The 20,038-nt window shown below is 31.8% G+C and overlaps 2 protein-coding genes across 2 annotated transcripts; both read right to left on the minus strand.

Annotated features, from left to right (window-relative positions):
* Nucleotides 1-61: 61 nt before the first annotated feature.
* Nucleotides 62-1,140, minus strand: GDC1 (Ankyrin repeat family protein). Its single transcript, XM_078324531.1, has 2 exons — nt 773-1,140; nt 62-500 (listed from the first exon to the last, which is right to left on the minus strand). The coding sequence occupies exons 1-2, from the start codon at nt 1,043-1,045 to the stop codon at nt 249-251; spliced, it is 525 nt and encodes a 174-aa protein (XP_078180657.1). The 5' UTR covers nt 1,046-1,140; the 3' UTR covers nt 62-248.
* Nucleotides 1,141-4,256: 3,116 nt separating this feature from the next.
* Nucleotides 4,257-5,938, minus strand: LOC144574793 (hexon). Its single transcript, XM_078324859.1, has 2 exons — nt 5,809-5,938; nt 4,257-4,892 (listed from the first exon to the last, which is right to left on the minus strand). Exon 2 carries the CDS (start codon nt 4,884-4,886, stop codon nt 4,371-4,373), a length of 516 nt encoding a protein of 171 aa, XP_078180985.1. The 5' UTR covers nt 4,887-4,892; nt 5,809-5,938; the 3' UTR covers nt 4,257-4,370.
* Nucleotides 5,939-20,038: the final 14,100 nt, after the last annotated feature.

The following is a 20,038-nucleotide window of genomic DNA, read 5'->3' on the forward strand; positions in this document are numbered from 1 at the left end:
ATTTTGTAAACAGGAACTTGATATTTTCATGTAGGTGTTTGCTATTTGAGAGTTCACAACAAAACTAAAATTCAATTTTATATTCATTGACAGATTCAGAAGAAGTCCATCCGTTTTTTAATTTTATGTTCAAGCCTCATAAAATGGATAGAATACAACACTACCGTAGTTCAATTTGAAACAAAAACAAGCTGGGAAAAAAAAATAAAGCTCTGCAAAATTGATTGAAAAAAGGAATCAATCAATAACTATTTTTGAACAGTGAAACCAACGATGAACTCCTTGATCTCATTACTTGCTCTATCTAAAGCCGTCCTTCCATCGACATCCTTAACATCATACTTTGCACCCGCTCGCAACAATTCCTCGATTTTTGGTTTATCGCCTTCTGAGGCCGCCAACATGAGAAGGATATCTACTGGATGAATGTCTTGATTCAAAAGTGCTTCCATTTTATCATACGTTCCCTCAACTGCTAGCATTCCCATGTAATTGAAATACTACAAAAAATAATTAAGGGAAAATTTTATTATTTTTTCTAGCACAGGATGGCTACATGTCTAAAATGTAGCTTCTTTTGGGAAAAAAAAATAAAAAATGAAGAGCATCTTAGACATTATAATTTTCATTTTCTTTGGGGTCTTGAGTTTCCACAGAAACGGAGCAACAGAATTTAACATACCATCCTGTTCCATAAAAACCCAACATCCCAAAACATTAATTCAATTGAAAAAAATATTCCAATTATGAAACTTAAAAGTAAACTAGAAACCTGTTCGACATCATCTCGGTCAAAATCATCTCTGGACTGGCTACCGTAAATGCCAGCTCCCTCGGCATCTTTGTTTCCAAACCTGAACCAGCAGGTAACTTTTGTCCCTCTGACATTGGAGGTGCGCTTAAGCTTAGCAGCTCCTATCCGAACCGGCCTCTTTGGTAGAGAAAGAGATAGAAATGAAGAGCTCAGCTTTGCAACAGTGCTTCCATTATGAGATATGTATTTGGGTGAGAAATGGTGTGGGAGTGTAGAAGCGAAGGAAGCCATTGTTTTTTTCTATTTCTTATCTCTGTCTCCCTTTTTGCTTGGTGAGGAAAGCCTCAGAAGGCAGCTTTTCTTTTTCTTCATTTTTTTCCCCTTCTAAACTTTTATTTGTATAAAAAAAAATTCTAAATTTTGTGAATATGCCCTCCCAAAAGTAGTATATGTTAAAAATCATTTTTGGGCCTATTTGTTGTGAGAGAAAAAGGCTGAGCCTAAGACTCTGTTGACGGCCCAATCATATGAGTGACAGTCTGACAGAAGCTGAGCAGGTTTGTCCGACATGTCGCTGATCGGATGCAATTTTATCTAGGTAGTATTTTGTGTTGAAGCTACTCATTAGTTAACTTATCAATCTTTGCACGAAAAATTGTGAAGTTCAAGACATAGAAAAATTAGTAAAATTCTAAAATAACAAAAGTGTTGTTTTTCCTTCAGGCCTAAAAGTTTATAAATTTTAAATATTCTGTCGTTATATTATTCCTATATTTTAAACGTGTATATCTCTCTATCAAAAATCGGGTTGATGTGTAATTTTTTTTTTTAAAATGCTCTCTCATTTTTGCATACAAAATGAGTGCAACAGTGAAGGCATTGGATTTTCTAAGTGAGATAATATTTAGATAGTGTGAGTTTGGGATATATTTTGCAATCATTTTGATATTTTTCTATGTTTTTGTGATTGGAACATTAAAAACACCTAGAAGTAATGAACTATTTTACCATTGTATTATTTTTATATTGTAAACACTTTGAGATAGATTCTTTTATTTAAATACTCCCCTCATTTTTACGAGCAAAATGAATTCTATATTGAATATATTTTGCAATCATTTCGATATTTTTTTTATTATTGTGATGTACACCTCAAAATATATATAGAATTGTGGAATTATGTACCAATCATAATTTTTCTTTCTTTGAGTTTTTTTTGAAAGGCATCATCTATAATATATTGTACTATACAGTTCAAAGTTTATTTGTTTTGTTGTTTCATATATTTTATTTTACTTTATTACAAAATTTAACTCAATTAGTTTAGCTAATTATAAAATTCGAAAATTTAAAAACTTTGCATGTAAATTCATCAGTCGTGAAGTAGATCAGTTTTAACGGTTTGAATCCATAGTATGAAGTCAATTCAATAGTTTTTTTAAGCTACGTTCATCAAGAGACTTGGTGAGCTTAAGAACACCTAGTTCTACTCATATTATAATCGTCTTAATAGTTGCACTCGATTGTATTATAGAAAATCGATGATATTACTCTAAAAAAATAAATAACTTCTTTAGTTTTTGTATCATTTCTGTAAACTATCTGAACATATGAATTGTGATTGTATTTATACTAACTTTTGATTGTTCTAATTAATTTTCCCTTTTTAAGTATGACATAAAATTACTACAATAAATCACTTTCTAAATTCAAATACATTTTGAATTCTTATTGCCTATTTTTAGTTAAATTTTTGCACATGTATTTTTAAATTATTACTCCAATGTTGATTTTCTTTAATATATTTCATTGATCATATATTATAGATTTTTTTTTGTTGTTTCTTAATGTAAAAGATACATATATAGTTTTACTAAAAAAACTTTCTTTAAAATAATGAAAATACTATATAAAAAAAAAGAATTAAAAGAACTTTCGTTAACCCTATTGTGTAACACTTATTATCAGCTAAACGCTACCGAAACAATATCGAACTTCCCAGAACTTCACCCCAAAATTCTCGAATTTGTTTCCTCGGAGTTTACTCAAAGTTTGAGTTAAGATCTGGACCGTCCAAGGCCCTATGCGTTATATGCGTCAGTTGGATTGATCCGAATTCTAATTGTACGGTTGATGTGTTAATACAGAGGATGCGGATTATAGTTTTGCATAGGGGCGGATCCCGGATTTTCATCAAAGAGACAAAAAAATATTGAATCAGGTTTAAATAGTTTATCGGATTTAAACTCATTAACTAATTGTGTATTTGATAAAAAAAAGCAATACTTTGACTTGTATTTTTCAATACTCTAACTTATAATTTCTAATGCTTTAACTTATAATTCTAATTGTCAATCATAATTTAAGAAATTTATTTGGATTTTAACACTAAATTTAACCCAAATTATAAATTAAATATTTAGAGAGGAGCAAAAAAAATTTTGAAGAAGGACAAAGTTGATTGATACTGATAGATCACCACTAAAACTCGGGGGGACGCGATATTGGGTCCGCCCCTGATTTTGCATGGTATGTCTCCATGGGTAGAGTTGTACCTTCACCCCCTTATCACATCATCCTTTCTCTCTAAAACACGTACAATATAGCTAAACCTCCTGCCATGCTGCAAATGCGCATTATCACTTCTCCTATACTGCAACTCGATGAATTAAAAATGAAAATGAAATCTCACCACTCCAATCATTTTGAAATTTTAACTACACATTGATTTCAAGAGGTCAAGAGGATAGGCTCTTGCCTCTTGGCGCAACAGTAATGAAAAGAATCATAGTTCAGGTAAAATCCAAGCGGTCAATACAAACCACTCAACATGATCTCCCTACGAAAATGTATTCTAAACCAAATTTTATTTCTAAATTTACTGTCTTTTTAAATAGGTAGAAAATCATTCCTTTTGGATGGTTTACAAACTTAAGATCTGTTGATTTTCTCCCTATCTAAAAAAAATAGCAAAAAACATCTAAGAACTATAAATTTAGTCTCCAAATGCAATTTTCATTTGAAAATCATGTTAAGCGTTTCAAATTGATTGTTTGAACTTTAAAAATAAATATATAAATTCATAAAATAGTAGCACGAACCTATGTGCACATTGCAAAGTACCATAGACTCACTCATGCACCTTTCAGACAAACAAGATATATAACACATATAGATAACAATGAAGTGGAGAGAAGGAATAGTTGGGTAAAACTCTATAGCAACACACATATAGTTGCACATTAGGACCGTTCAGCAACAAGGGATTAAGAGCTAAGGAACTGATATTCAGTTGCCTTAATCTGTGGATGAAAGCTAAGGAAGCTAAAGGAAGGGGTAGGAGTGCCTTAAAGTTCGGGTAGAGGATTAGGATCCAGACAAAAGGAGGTAATCTTAATCCGCACTAAGAAATCGGTGTTTGACATAATTAATCAACTAAGGAAGCTAAAAGGAGGCGGATTAAGCCTTAACGAGGCTTAATCTCTTGTTGCCGAACAGCCCATGGGTACTACAACCAAATAAATTAAAATTGTAAGAATTTTTGGTTCATTTTCTCTTGCAACAAATTAAAGAAAAACTAGGACTAGTGCTCCACAAAATGTCCTAACATTTTTTATCATGCAATTGACTCAGAAAGCTTGGAGAAGCCAAGCTTCCTCAGCCGGCTACTCATTGGATTGGTACATTTCAGATCCACCACCTCTACAGCATTTAAATGCCCCTTCTTCCCACTTTTTGCAAAACTAGGGTTAGAATTTTGGTCAGTACCAGCACAATCCCCACTCAGCATCGGTGCATCACGTCCATTATTCTTTCTGACACTCCTTGGCAACTTATCAGCTTCTTCCTTTGACAAATTACTTTTTTGGGGGATTACTATTTTCTTAGGATTAGCACCACAGGGAACAGAAACGGGGCTAGATTGGTATTTCTTTCTTCTTGTATTAGCATTAGAAGACGAGGCAGCAGCATCCTGAGGGGTAACTTGGGTAATTTTGATGTTCTCTAGCTCACGGGACATGAGAGATGCGACTGTGCCTGTGGACCCCACTTTTATTACAGGAGTTGCAGTTGAATTTGCATTTCCATTTGCATTTGAACTGGAATTTGCTAGTTTGGTGGGATGAGGCATTTTTACCTTGTAAAAAAAAGAAAAAGAAAATATTTTATTTCATGATTCAACTTGTCTAAATAATTTCCCCATTATAACTGGCACCAACAGTAACTGGTACAATACCAAAAACCTGTATGGAGATCTTAATCCGTCCTGGTATAGTGAAACTAAAAGAATTGCCAATGCAGCGTAGAAAAAGCCCAACTTACCAACCCCTAAATACACCTAATAGGAAACTAAAAGAATACTACTGAGATTACTAAAAACCAGAAGTTATGGTACCTGACCAGAGACAGGTGATAGCACTGGATAGTAGTAGTACACCATAACATGAGAAATAACAGATTCAAGACGGTAACAATACTTGATCTATTCAGGTAAAATTCGTATACAACATACAAATCTTTGGCCTAATTTTATCCATTTACCAAACAAAAGCTCCATCTTGAGTTTTTTTTCTTTTGATTATTATTACACTTTTTTAAAATCACCTCTGAACACTTCATTACTTCAGGTTTTTGAAGAGGCTGTCTAATTAATAATTTACGCCCGGAGGGGTAACTAAGAGAATGTGAAACAAGAGGTAAAAATGTTTAAAAAACAATTTTGTTTCCATTTTCCCAAGTAAATTCGTTTTGAACTTGTATAAACAGTGAGTCGGTTTCCTTCCTCCGGGCGTAAATTCGTCCAGTACTAATTACAAATCTACAATCATAGAAACTGGAAAGAGCTTTTACTTTACTTACAAAAGGCAAGAAAAAAGAAAAGAAAAAGGAAGAACGGCATTGAACCCCTTTAATAAAAAATAAAAAAAAACAGGGGGAGATTATCCCTATTTTAGGAATTTCAAAAACCAAAATCAAAATACAGGAATACTAGGAATGTACAAAATCAAAACTACAGGGAATGGAATACTAGGAATGTAGAAAAAGGTCTTTACCTATCTAGAACCAGGGATGAATCTGTCTTCCCCAAAAGCAAGCAACACACCGATCACACCAGAAAAAATTGAACCCAGATAGAGAGGAATGTGGTAAGAGAGAAAAAGATGAACGAAGTAGATAAGAAAGCGAAATGAAATTAAAGCATCTGGTGTTTTTTTTTTTATTTATTAGAAAAGCATCTGGTGTTATTTATTTAGAAAGGAGGGATGTGCGTTTCCTCGTGAAGTGGGACAAACTAATAATACCCCCTTTGCATTTGCATTTTGCATCGTCTCCCATTGTCGAATTCGTATCCTCCCAGGTACCTGACTCAAACAAATTACAAACTAACGGTCCGGATTAATCTTATCCGGGCTAAAGTAAATCTGGTGCCTACATAAACTAAATGGGTCCTGTTCTGAGATCCGTGCTAAATTAAAAGAACTAATCTGGAACTTACGTTTGTAATTTGATTGAGTCAGGTACTGGGGTGATCGAATCCCCATTGTCGACTGTCGAGTTGTTTCATGTGTTATCTGTCCCCATAGTACTATGCAATTAATTGGTGTCTACACTGCACACTTTACACATTCATCCCTCTATTAATTCAAATTTTGATTATTAAATGCGCATCAAGTTCTGCCAGACTCAATTAAGAATCTATATCGAGTGAATTAACAAATACAATTAATTGTGAATCTTGATCAAGAAATTTTTAAAATGAACATCAACTTTTTAGAATAATTTTGAAATTCATTTCAGTGTGAATATTGAAACAGACACAGTGATCTAAATTTGCATGGGACGCGTCTTTTCTATTTAGGAAACAAAATCTAAACTTCGTTTATTTAATGCTAATCAATAATGAATTAAGACAATACAAAATATGAGTCTATATTTATTTTTTCTTTCATTTACTTTGGAAAAACATCAAACTGTTTGCTTTTATAGTCGTGGTCAAGATCAAATATTATAAATTGTTCTTGTATTTGAACATATGGAAACAAGATAGTACTAAACTTTTTTTTTTTTTACCTAGACAGCTGTTGTCAGATTTAAAAAAAAAAAAAACGTGTAAGAGACTTAAATTGGAAACCAACTAGATAATTTTAACCGAATATTCAAAATGGAAGATTTGAACAATTTATTAACTTCAGAAAACAAAACTAAAAGATACAAACTTCTCTTTTATGATAAACTATAATTACATATTTAGAAAAAATATATGACACCATTGAAAAAAAAAATTTACAAATTTTAACTATTATATAAAAGTTCATATACTCATATATATTCCAATACATCTAATTTCTCTAAGTTAGAAATCAGTTTTTTTTAAACACAAACCGACATGATACGCGGTATTTTTATGCTAGATTAAAGGTTTAGAAAGTTAGGATCATATTGCTAAAGTCCATACAATTATTGTCCGTTTATAATAAATAACTCATGATCTCGTACAATGACAATTTTAGTTTTGTCTGATTTAAAATAATTAAAACCTAACAATTTCCTTTAGTCTACAATAAAAAAAAAAACTCAGTATAATAATAATAATAATAATAATAATAATAAAAAGCATCCATGTAAATAAAAATTTGCTAATTTAATCCGTCAAGACTTTTTATTTGCACAATTTCTGAAATGCCTTGAAGGTAACTGGAGCTTTAAATTTTACTTTTAGTGGCATCCAGTCAACAAATCTGGAAGCATCCATCATTAATTCAAGAGTGTTTAATTAGTTAATTATTTATTAGAGTACAGGAGGCGGCATGGCAAGAAGATGGCAACCTACTTGTCTTCCATTACTTGCTATATATTCGCCATGTTTCAATTTGTACTGTACAAATTTTAGATCCAATCTACACTGTAATAGCTGGATTTCAATTTTTAGGAAAAATATGATATTTGATCATTTTGGAGTATCATTTTTCATATTTGTTCATGGTCTATCCAAAACAACTGGTACTTCTTTGGTGATTATAGTGGTGCGGTGTTCAAAATTATGGTACATGTTTATTAGTTATTACTACCGTAAATATTTGTTAACAAAAAATTCAAAATTAATCCTAAAAAGTTGTTTTCAATTTATAATTTAATTAAAATATAAACAAAACAGTAACAAAAACTTGAAAATTTAAAGTGCACATGAGTTTTACTTTAAAAAAAAACAAATGACTTTAAAATTACTCAAAAGTATTTATTCATGGATCTTATTTGAAAGATAAAATTGAATAGAAAATGTTCGTATTTTTAGATTTGTAAAATTCATCACGGATCATCAGTAAAATAAATTATAATGATAAGAGAAAAAATAAAAAAGAGTGCGTGAAAATGAATCTTTTCGTTTTTAGCTTGAAGACAAAAGTAGTTAGGAGTTAAAACTATGCAGATTTAAAATTTTAATGCTTTCAAACAGAGGTTTATATGCTTACGAGTAGTATTGTAAAATAATATAAAAATAGTTTTAAATGTTTTGATATTAGCGCTGAAAATTGAAGTTAGACAACATTAGAAGTTTTTTCTGTTAAACTACTTGAAGGATGCGTTCGCGTGTGATGGCTCGGAATACCATAATATTTATCTTTTTAAAAAGCAAAAAAGTCTAACCCTTTTATTAAAAAATCAATTTTTTATTTGCTAAAAAAATCAAAACCAACCAACCCGCTGTTTGCCTGATTTATTAATCATTAATATGTAGCCATAAAAAAGGAAATGATGATGTTCCCAACGCAGACAAACTTTGTCACTAAACTTAAAAAGCTCTTTCTGTCTAAGAACTCGTTCGGCCATAAACAGTGAAAAAAAGCGATTTTTTTTCTTAAACAGTGTTTCGGCCATTCAAATTGAATCTGTCTCTGTTCCCGTTTATGTTTCCACGCTGAAAAGGGTCTAAATTAATCTCTGGTTTTGGACGAAACTGTCGACTTCTTTTCATCCAAAACTGTTAGTGCATCAAGAGTAAAGTAATTTATCAAAAAAGGAGGGAGTAAAATAAAAGAAATATCATCAATGCTATAAATAATAAATAATTTTGATTTTTGACCGATCAATAACTTTTTTAGTAGCTAATATTTAAAACAATTTATTTCATTTTTATGCAACTCCAGCGGAGGTTTGACGTTGCTCCTCCGGATGTCTAACGGAACTCTTGATGAAATATTTAAAATATAAAAAATAAAACACATAAGATGAATACTAAGTCTGTTATACTAAATTAAAAAATAACAATAAAACATAATTAATTTAAAAAAAATCTTAGAACCTGAAATTTAATTTTCGATTTTGGAATGTCTAGAAATATAATTTTTTTTTTCATAAAGTTTGTATGAAACCGAGAATTTAATCTCTGTTTTGGACAGATTTCGAAATTCCTCTCCATGGAGTGTAAATTTTGAAATTTAATATTTTTTTTGGATATTAATAAAAATTTCGGGTATTATCATTTCATGTTTTGAAAATCACCATATACACCAACACAGATGGTGCGTACAAGAATCCGAGTGGATGTTGCGTACAAGAATCCGAGTGGATGTTGCACAGCCTTGGCCCTTGTGTCTTACTAAGACAAAAATTCCAATTAATTTCATACAGCGAGTAATCAATCATAACGGTTCACATGACTCTCAAGTACTCAAATGTGCTATATATTTGTATTTGGTCGTAAGCATTATTATATATGGACCATTCTAAAAAAAAAACAAAAAAATGTATTATAAATTTATATATGGATGGTAGAATAACATTACATGCGACGCTTATTGCGTGATTTTTAAATCCGATCTTAAATTAATAAATAGTTCAGAACTTGAGATTATACACAAATTCTATCAATCAACAGTTTTAATACTATTAGATTTATATTAAGAAAAAACAATTTTTAATTTTTAATGCTACTAGAGGAGAGAACCTAAACCCCGTAATATTTCAGAAATAATTGCCAAGAATACAAACAAGACACGATGCTAGTGTTATAATAACTCAAAATTCGTACTTGGGATAAACTAAGCCTCCTTATTACCTTATTGTAAATTTCCAATCATCCAATATAAAACACGTGTCATATTATTTCTGATGAAATAAGAGTAGGGAAAATTACTTGGGACATTAATAACTGGGAAAATTTACACTGCCCATATAAACGTGAAAACATCGTAATATTCTATATCTCTGTAAAAAACTTAAAATATTTTCTTCCATCCTATTTTATTCGTGTTTCACCAAAAATGTATAGTACAAAGTTTTAGTATAACAAGATGTACCTTTTATCCCTCAATACACTTTTGGTTCAGATTGCAAGTATACAATCTTATCGCGTTGTATATTATCGGATATTGATTCACAGAGAGTATGGTTAAAAGCTAAGTTTTGTACTTTGTCAATTAATTTCAGAAAATAAAAGAAAGTAAAGTACAATAAAATAAATGGGGGGATTTTGTTCTAATTAATTATAAGTTTGGGTTCAATATCCGAAAGAGAGGAATTTAAAACAATTAAAGTAAATAAAAGAAAGAAAGATTAGTTTGCTTTCTAGTTGAGGAGATCTATGGGTATTTGGTCTACAATCCCTTGCTAATTCTATCTATTTGGTATTTGTTTAAATTCATCTGTAATTTGATGAGGTTTCTAACCTAATATGTCATTAAGGGTCACTTTCGTGAAATTAATAACGTGTCTAAGTAATTTGGATTTTACGATTAGGTCCTTCACCCTAGCTACCTAGACCATAAGTTCTTGTTAGTCTCTCCTCTCCTCAAATATTGGTACTTCACAATTAAGTCCATCATACCAATATCCGATTCGATTTGAGATGTCCTAATTAGGATTTGGCTTCATGGTTAGGTCCTTCACCAAGTTCCTAACCTTAATTTCTGTAGTTCCGGCTTAGATTACAAATTGGTTAGATTCTAATCCAAACCTAAGATATTTGCATTCATAATTTGATACTATCATATTGATCCTAGTCAATTTTGGTTATTTCGAATCCAAAACGGGATAACTACAATTCAAGTACTAATTATGTAATTAACACAAATGATAAATCACAAAAATTAACATCAAATCCCGTAAAACAATCATAACAAAAACAAATAACCGAATAAGATACAATTAAACAAGTTTATGCATTGACCTAAACACCTAGAGAGAGATCTACTCCCTCATGGAGAGATCCATTACAAAGTTTGGCAAAAATAAGAAGAAATGAAAATAAAGAAATGATTACACCCTTTATCGAATCAAAAACCTCAAACTTACCGAAATTTTGCTTAGACCTTCTTCTCCTTCCTAGAAAAGCTTTTGGAATTCCAAGAATTATTGCAGATTTATCGCTATATCTTATAAAAATGGACATGCACTAAGGGAGAGAGAGATGAGAATGGATGTTCCTTTGAATGAGAATTAACCTCCTCTTTTATAGCCAAAGACTATGCCAAATCAAAAGGCATAGTTGTGAGATGAGTGGGTGTTATATTTGGATTGTTTTCCAGAATGCCTTGTCCAGGTTTGACTGTAAAAACGCGTTCATGATGCGCCAAAAATAGAAAAATTGTCAAACCGTGTAATTTTGGCTTTCTGCGGGTCCAGTGGGTCCGCACTGGTGGTGAGTGCGGGTGGCTGACCCGCACTGAATTCTCAGTTTCCTTATTTAACTTATGAAAAATTATGCGTGATCTCCTCAGTGCGTTCGCACTGGATATGGATGTGGATGGCTGACCCGCACTGGTGAAGTTCCTATGTTATTCTGAAGCTCCTGAAAATTGGCTAAGTATTAAGTGCGGATGGATGACCCGCACTGGATTCTGAGTGCGGATGTATTACGCTCAGACATTTTTCTTCCGCAGGCATGAGATGCTGAAAATATGGTTAAGTGCTGAGTGCGTCCGCACTGAAGGGTATTTTCTTCAGTTTTTAATCTTTTCTTGCATTTTAAAGTCAAACAACCGCAGTAACTTGATTCTATGTATATTTTAATCAATTCATATTTAAAATACATGATATTTGGTGTTGGAACTTGTCAAAATCTAGATCGAATGTGTATATAATTTATGCTTATCAATTCGTTTAACATTTTATTTATTAATTTTAAAAATTAAATTAACAAATACATCATTCATTTTAACCCTCGTCTCTCACAAATTATGATTTTGCCGAACAAAGTGTCACTGTCTTCTAATTAGTTGTCAGAATAGGTAGAAATCAAGGATCGACTCATTCCTTCTCTCTACCCAATTTTCTTCATAAAGTCTCCAGTGTACAAATGCCAAATACGTTCCAAAGAGAGATTGCATTAAGGATGAGCAACAAATGCCAAATATTGATATGCTCGTCGTCACCAAGTAAAACTGTAAAAAAGGGAAGTAATTAGTAGGTGAATTAATCCTTTCTATTAAAAAAATCTTGTTTGTACTTTGACCCTTGATGAAACAAATTAGTATTAGTATAGTGAATTCAAAAACAAATTAGTATTAGTATAGACAATGATCGAGTGGCTTCGCACGTGTACCTTGGGTAGAGAAAGAATGAGTTGACCCTTAACTTCTACCTATTTTCACAACTGATTAGAAGACACCGAGAAGAGATTATTTGCGAGAGATAGAGGGTTAAAATGAAGGGCGTATTTATCAATTTAAAATTTTGAAATTACTAGATAAAATGTTAAATGAATAAAAGAGTATGGTAGAAAAGATTTTAAGTTTTTATGGATATATATGATATGATATTACGATTTTTTAATGGAGATATTAACTATTTAAGAAGTTTATATGGACACACTAGAAATTTTCTCTTAATAATTTAATCTATAAAATTTCACATGGCACAGAGTGAATCTTGAAGTGAACATGCAATAATCTTATTGCTATGCGTGCGGATTGGACGGTAGAGAAACCCTTCAGATTCAAATTTGAGTTTGATAGAGCATTTTATACTTTTAATGAAAGGTAAAATATGTATTTTATAAATTTAGAATGAATTTTAATATAAAAGACAATGAAATGGGTAAATGTACGAGTTTTTGAAGTTTAGAGGGGGGGAATACGTAATTTTGATATTTTTGAGGGGTTTACGTGAAATTCCCCCTTTTTAAGGGGATTAAAAAGGTGAGCAGCAATGTTCTATTGGTCTAATTTCTCACAGGTATTAATTAAGTTCTTTGGATTCAATCTTCACTATAAATGTCTAATTTAAAGATGATCACAAATTTGGGACCCACTTCAAATGAACTAAATGTGATCAATAAATGGTAGGAAACCTATACTTATCCAGAAGTTGACTTGCTTTGATATCTTATTCATTTTAATTATGTAGTTGTTTCATGAATTGATTAAAACGCATTGCATTTATTATATATTCACTCAAGTTTTTTTTATTGAATTTGTAATAGCTGGTGTTACTGCAAATTAGAAAATGATATTCCGGCACTCCTAATTTTTGTAAAATAAGTAGTTTTTTTTTTTCTTTTGAGACAGAAACTTAAAATATTCGATGGAAGGACGCATCTGATTAAATCATACAAAAAATTGATTATTTCCGGACCGTTATGTGAATTCATATCCTTTGCATTAACTCAAAAAGAATCTTTTGAGTTAATGTATCTGGACGGTCCGATAAACTTTAAAATTTGTGTGAATTAGATCCACACTAATATTGAAGACCCCTATGTTATAGATTGAGGTCAGATGGGCTCATTTTACAATCAGACGATCGAAATGTATTAACTCAAAAGATTCTCTTTAGAGTTAATGCAGACGATGCGGACTCCCGTTATGGCGATGACTCCCAACTTAAGTTCACAGTCAAAAAAGAAAGAAAGAAAATAAAAAAGGTTACGCCCACTACAACTTAAATGAAAATTTACATGAAATTTCATTTAGGGTAAATCAAAGATATGACATCAATGTAGTTTGTCCGCTTATATGGTTTATTCCATTGAAAAACTGATCTGTCTTATAAATGATGTGTTTACATGTAAAAAAATTAAATTTTAAAATTAATTTAGTATAAAATCAAGCAGTCAAAATTAAAAAAATTATAAATTAATTTTAATACATTTATTTTTTGAATATTTGTTGACTACTTAATTCTATACAAAATTAAGTCAAAAATTTTAAAATTTTGTATATAAACGTAGCACGTGTTAGGTAGAACAGTTTCAATTCATTATTTGAAACTAATTCGATGTGTTTTAAAATTAAGTTCACAAAAGAGCCCGGTGAACTTAAGAACACCACAGTTCTACACTAAATAATTATCATTTACAAAAAAAAAAAGGATTACACACTTATTATTCATAAACATCAGATTATGTATATGATGTGAATTCATATTTATTCAGCAACAACAACAAGGATATATATATATATATATTTTTGATAAAAAGGTCTAAAGTCTGTTTCATTAAAGAAACAAGTAATTAACTTACATCCAATATGGATATTAATTATTTGAAATGTAATTAAGAGTGTAGAGCTGACAAGTTATTGGATTAATTTGGAACCTAGCTAGAAAGGAGATCGAGGAGCTGCTGAAGTATATGTGGAGCTGGTGATGTCGGCAGTGTGGAGACTGAGAATTGAAGAGGGAAGAGAAGGCGAGATTGGAGGTGTGTTGAGAGGCGGAGGGTGTGAAGGAGGTTTAATTCAAAAATAGGAGGGAGGAGGGAGGAGAGGAGAGAGAAGGGTGATCGGAATGCTCGGATATGTTTACTTGCTTCACAAATTAATATGCTGGAGGGGAGCCAAGGAGAATGAAGAAAAAACAAGACATAAAAATGAATAGAGTTCTCTAATATTTACATTCCGATTTGAAAGATAGTTTTTTTCTTTACTCCTATCCTCTCTCTTTCTTTTCCCTTCTCTTTGAATTTGCATAGCACACTCTAAATTGACGCCTCTCGATCTACTCAATGGAATTAAATAAATTTAAGCAAAAAAAAAAAAAGAATTCATTTAAATAGATCGATACCAACAAATTTGCCAAAAGCAGGGAGAACTGGAGCCGAATTCGGATCCTCCTAGGTATCTAACTCAAACAAATTACAAACGAATGGCTTAGATTAATTCCAGCAGTACCAAAGTTAATCTGATACTTATAAAAATTATAGAGGTCTGTTTTGAGATTCGTGCTAAGTTAAACGAACTAATTTGGACGTCTGTTTATAATTTGTTTGAGTCAGGTACCTTGGAGGATTCGAATTCGCCTGGAGGTTAGGGGTGTCAAGGGGTATGGTACGGGTTGGGTGGAGGCATTTTCATATCTGTATCCGTAATGATAACGGAAAAAAATATTTACCTTTATCCGACTTTTCGAATACAGTACAAGTTGGGTAAACAGATAAAAAAGTGCAATTGACATCTTAATTTGTGCTTCCGATAAAATATTTTTCAAAACAAGAAACAAAATAATGAATATAATTAATTTGTATTATAAAAATTTAATAAAATACAAAATTTTATTGTATTATGTATCATCTTTATACAAAATATATATCTATATATAATTTTATTTTTAAAACTTATCTTATACGATGGATAAGATAATGAAAAAAAATTATTACCCTTACACCCTGTTTGGATGGAGAGTAGATGAAGGAATCGGAGGTAAAGAATAAAAGGGAATGAAATAGAATAGAAAGGAAAATTAACATATTTAGCCTCTTTGTGTTTGAATGATTAATGAGAGAAAATAAATTTAATTTTCTTTTACGTCTTATTTCTTGTTTGGTTTATTAAAATTTAGGAGGTTAATGAGAAATTCGGTGACTGTTGTAGGTTTGAGAAAAAAATATTGTATGAGAATTATATATGTAAGATATATGGTTTGACATTTGTGTTATTTTTTCTAAAAATATTTGTAACATAATTTCTTTCCATCCGTTACATTCCAATTTGGAAAGAAAACCAATTTTATTAATTATAATGATACAAGGTTAAACCTTCCCCCTCCTGTATCCTTCACCTCCGACATAATTTTGTCAACCAAACATAATTCAACAAAAAGTTTTTATTCGTTTCCATTCGCTCCCTCCCTCTGCTCTCCATCCAAACCAATGTTTTAAAATGCGGTCGCATGGGCCGCATATGCGTATGCGGTCGGCAGCCGTGCTCAGAATGCCCATGCGATTTTTTCATGCGGTCGCATATGCGGTCCGAATATGCAGTCATGCGGATTAAAAATGCGGCCATGCGGTCTGAATATGCGGCCATGCGATCTGAATATGCGGCCATGCGGTCCGAATATGGGGCCATGCGGACTGGAATATGTGGCCATGCGGTCCGAATATGCGGCCATGCAGACTGAAATATGCGGCCATGCAGTCTTTCCATGCGGTTTTGATAATTTAATTGTATTTTAATTAAAATTTACATTAAAAAAATCAAAAAATTATTGTTGGTTATGTTATCAGTTATTATGTGAAAATAAATTCATATATATGAATATGAATATATGTGTGTGTGTGTGTGTATATATATATATAGAGTAAGGCTTGGGTGCTATGGATAGCATAGAGGCTTACGGTGCTACGGCTTAATATTCGAGTTTTTAAAATTCTAATGGTCGATCCGAACCGTTCATCTTGTTCTCCATATTAATAAGTGTTTGGAGACCAAATTTTACATTTTTTGGAAATTTTTTACTATTTTTTTAGATAGGTAGAAAATCAAATATCTGAATGGTGCATAATTTTTTAGATCAAGTGATTTTCTACCTAGCTAAAAAAATAGTAAAAAATTTCCAAAAAAATATAAAATTTGGTCTCCAAACACATATTAATATGGAGAACAAGATGAACGGTTCGGATCGACCGTTAGAATTTTAAAAACTCGAATATTGAGCCATAGCACTGTAGGCCTCTATGCTATCCATAGCACCCAAGCCTTACTCATATATATATATATATATATAGAGAGAGAGAGATAGGCTAATGTGCATTCGAATGTATATGGTCCGAAGTGCTTACGGTCCAAATTTGATTTTTCAAAATCCAAACGGTCGATCTGAACCGTTCATCTTGTTCTCCATATTAATATGTGCTTGGAGACCAAATTTTACATTTTTCTGAATTTTTTTACTATTTATTAAGCCACTTTGAAAATCACTAATCCAACGGTTTTACTGTTTTGTGCAGCCACCGTTGGATCAACAATTTTGTAAAATACTTAATAAATAGTAAAAAAATTCAGAAAAATGTAAAATTTGGTCTCCAAGCACATATTAATATGGAGAACAAGATGAACGGTTCAGATCGACCGTTTGGATTTTGAAAAATCAAATTTGGACCGTAAGCACTTCGGACCATATACATTCGAATGCACATTAGCCTATCTCTCTCTCTCTCTCTCTCTCTCTATATATATATATATATATATATACGTGAATTTATATTTTAAAATCCGCATACCACATATGCAGTATGCAGTGACCTTCCACATGCATGAACAAAACCGCATTTTAAAACACTCATCCAAACAAGGTGTTACATAAGTTAACAAAAAATATTATTATCTTTATCCGCGTGCAAGCACTGTTACTCCTGTGTCCGCTATCCAGGCATCATATATATTATTTTAACGCTTGCCACCTCGCCTCTTATTTAGAATTCGTATCAGCTAAGGTATCAGAAGATTTGTTTTTGAATCTGGACCGTCCAATTAGAATCTGCATGACTATTGAAATAACTCCGTGTGTTTCATCTCGGATCGGATTGATTCAGATTCCAATTGACGACCATGATTTAAACAGAAATACTATGTTATCTCAGACGATGTGGAATTAATTAAAATCCAGAGTGATCTACGGTGGCCGCATAACTACATGTTTTACCACGGATGTAACTGTACGTACTTGTAAAACTTTATATTTCCAGGTATCTATTTGTAAAACTTCATTTTTTTTTTTAGTTGATTGTGAGATCTCGATGTTTATGTTGTGGTAATTAGATATGCGCAACAGAATGTATAAATTCTTATTTTGTTTTTACACATTTTATTGTAATTAGAATTTGAGTCAGACGTAAACAAAACAATTCCGAAGGTGGATGAACTAATTAATCACTATTTTCTCCTTTCAAATCACGCTCTGTTTTTTTTTCTTCCAACAAATCTCTCTCTTTTTTATCCAAATCGCGCTTTGCGCACTAAAACGGGTTCGTATTTATTTTTTCTAAACGGTTCTGGCGCTCTGCGTGTTCGGAACTTCGGATGAGTTTTTTGTTCTTCTAAATTGGGCTGCGAATGACAATGGGTACCAAATTTGTTCTGGGCTGAAATAAGAATAGACTGATATAAGAAATTAAGAATATATATAGACTTAATTTTAATTTCCAGAATTGGCTCCGCCTTTTGGTTCATGTTAGCTGTGATTGTTTATTGATAATATAATTATAGCCCAATTCGAGCTTCGAAAGATGCATATTTAAACTTTTCATTGTTTTGAACGAAAAGAAAACGGATTTACTAGTTGAGGGAGACTACATCAAATAGGCTTGTTGTACAAATGCATGGAAGCTCTTGTGCGTCTTTACACTTGCAAAGTTACAAGTCAACCTTTCTCATAGCCATAATGTTATATATTTGTCTGTTGTGAATAGGCCACAGAAAATCAAAAGATGCTCACCGACAGGACCGCGCATCAAAGCCCGTTCGTACAAATATTTGCAATGAATCGCTAGTCAACCCCCAAAAATTTAAAATAAAAGGTATACAAACGGATCAATTATCAAAAGTTAAAAACCGGCCGGATAAAATATCAGTCGGCAACAAACAATTGATACAAGAGGAGGGTTCAAATGCACTCAAATTTTTGTGCACCCAAATGTATCCTATTTTTTTTCTCTATTTTTAAAGTCCGAATAGTCAATCTGAATTATTAGATGCGATATATATATTAATATGTGCTTGGAGACCAAATTTTACATTTTTTGAAATTTTTTTACTATTTATTAAGCCACTTTGAAAAATCGCTGATCCAATGGTCCAGAAAATGTAAAATCAGCGATTTTCAAAGTGGCTTAATAAATAGTAACAAAATTTTAAAAAATATAAAATTTGGTCTCCAAGTACATCTTAATATATATATCGCGTCTAACGGTTCGAATTGACTATTCGGACTTTGAAAATGGAGAAAAAAGATTTGAAAGATAGGGTGCATTTGGGTGCACAAAAATTTGAGTGCATTTGAACCCTCCTCTTAATACAAATAGATCTTATATCTTATAACTGCAATTATTGTTTTTTATATTTTAAGATGTTATATTATTTACGAACCTTGGTTAATTCTTGGCTCAAGGAAGAACTTTTTATAAAAGATTGCCTGAAAAGAATATTTGCTCTGCTTTTTTAATTTTAATTTTTAGAGAAAAAAAAGGTACAACAAACTATTTTAGAAAATCTCTACAAGACGGGACCCCAAGTGTAATAGGGCCATTAATTTGTGGTCCTATTGAGCCCAAAATGAAAATAGCCGTTAGGCCAAGGGTCAATTGGTCCAGGTGTTACACCAAGGACATGCTAACCACCCTCTAATCTGTCATGCAATTTGGGGTACTTTCAGGGAATATTACAAAAAAGGTAACGCATTAAGGGGAATAATAGTTGGTGTTTAGCATGTTGATCATAGAGTCTTATTATGAATGTTTTGGTACGAAACCAGAGTCAACGGGGTGGTGGAGTCAGAGGACATGCTGAGTCAGACAGTTCGTCAGTGGTGTTTTTTTTAATATATATATATATATAGAGAGAGAGATGGGCTACCGTGAGTTGCGAAATAAAACAACTATTTTACTTCACGCTTATATTTTGCGATTTTAAAGTTCAAAACATCGATCCGAACTGTTCATCTTGTTCTCCATATTGAAATGTGCTTGGAGACCAAATTTTACATTTTTTTGAATTTTTTTTACTATTTATTAAGCAATTTTGAAAGTCGCTGATCTGATGGTCCAGAAAATTTTACTGTTTTTACTGTTCACCGCAAAACAACAATTTTAAAAAATGCTTAATAAATAGTAAAAAAATGTAAAATTTGGTCTCCAAGCACATTTCAATATGGATTAAATATCTAACGGTTCGGATCAGTCGTTTGGACTTTCAAAATAAAAATACGGCGTGAAGTAGAAACGCGTTTTACTTCGCAACTCACCGTAACCCATCTCTCTCTATATATATTATTTCTTGGCAAAGGCTTCTATGGACATAAGGACCTATTTGTAAAATGAATATATTTTTATTTTCAAAGTTCAAACAGTCG

The sequence above is a fragment of the Carex rostrata genome, chromosome 23 (assembly GCF_964058835.1).
Source record: "Carex rostrata chromosome 23, lpCarRost1.2, whole genome shotgun sequence".
NCBI lineage: Eukaryota > Viridiplantae > Streptophyta > Magnoliopsida > Poales > Cyperaceae > Carex > Carex rostrata.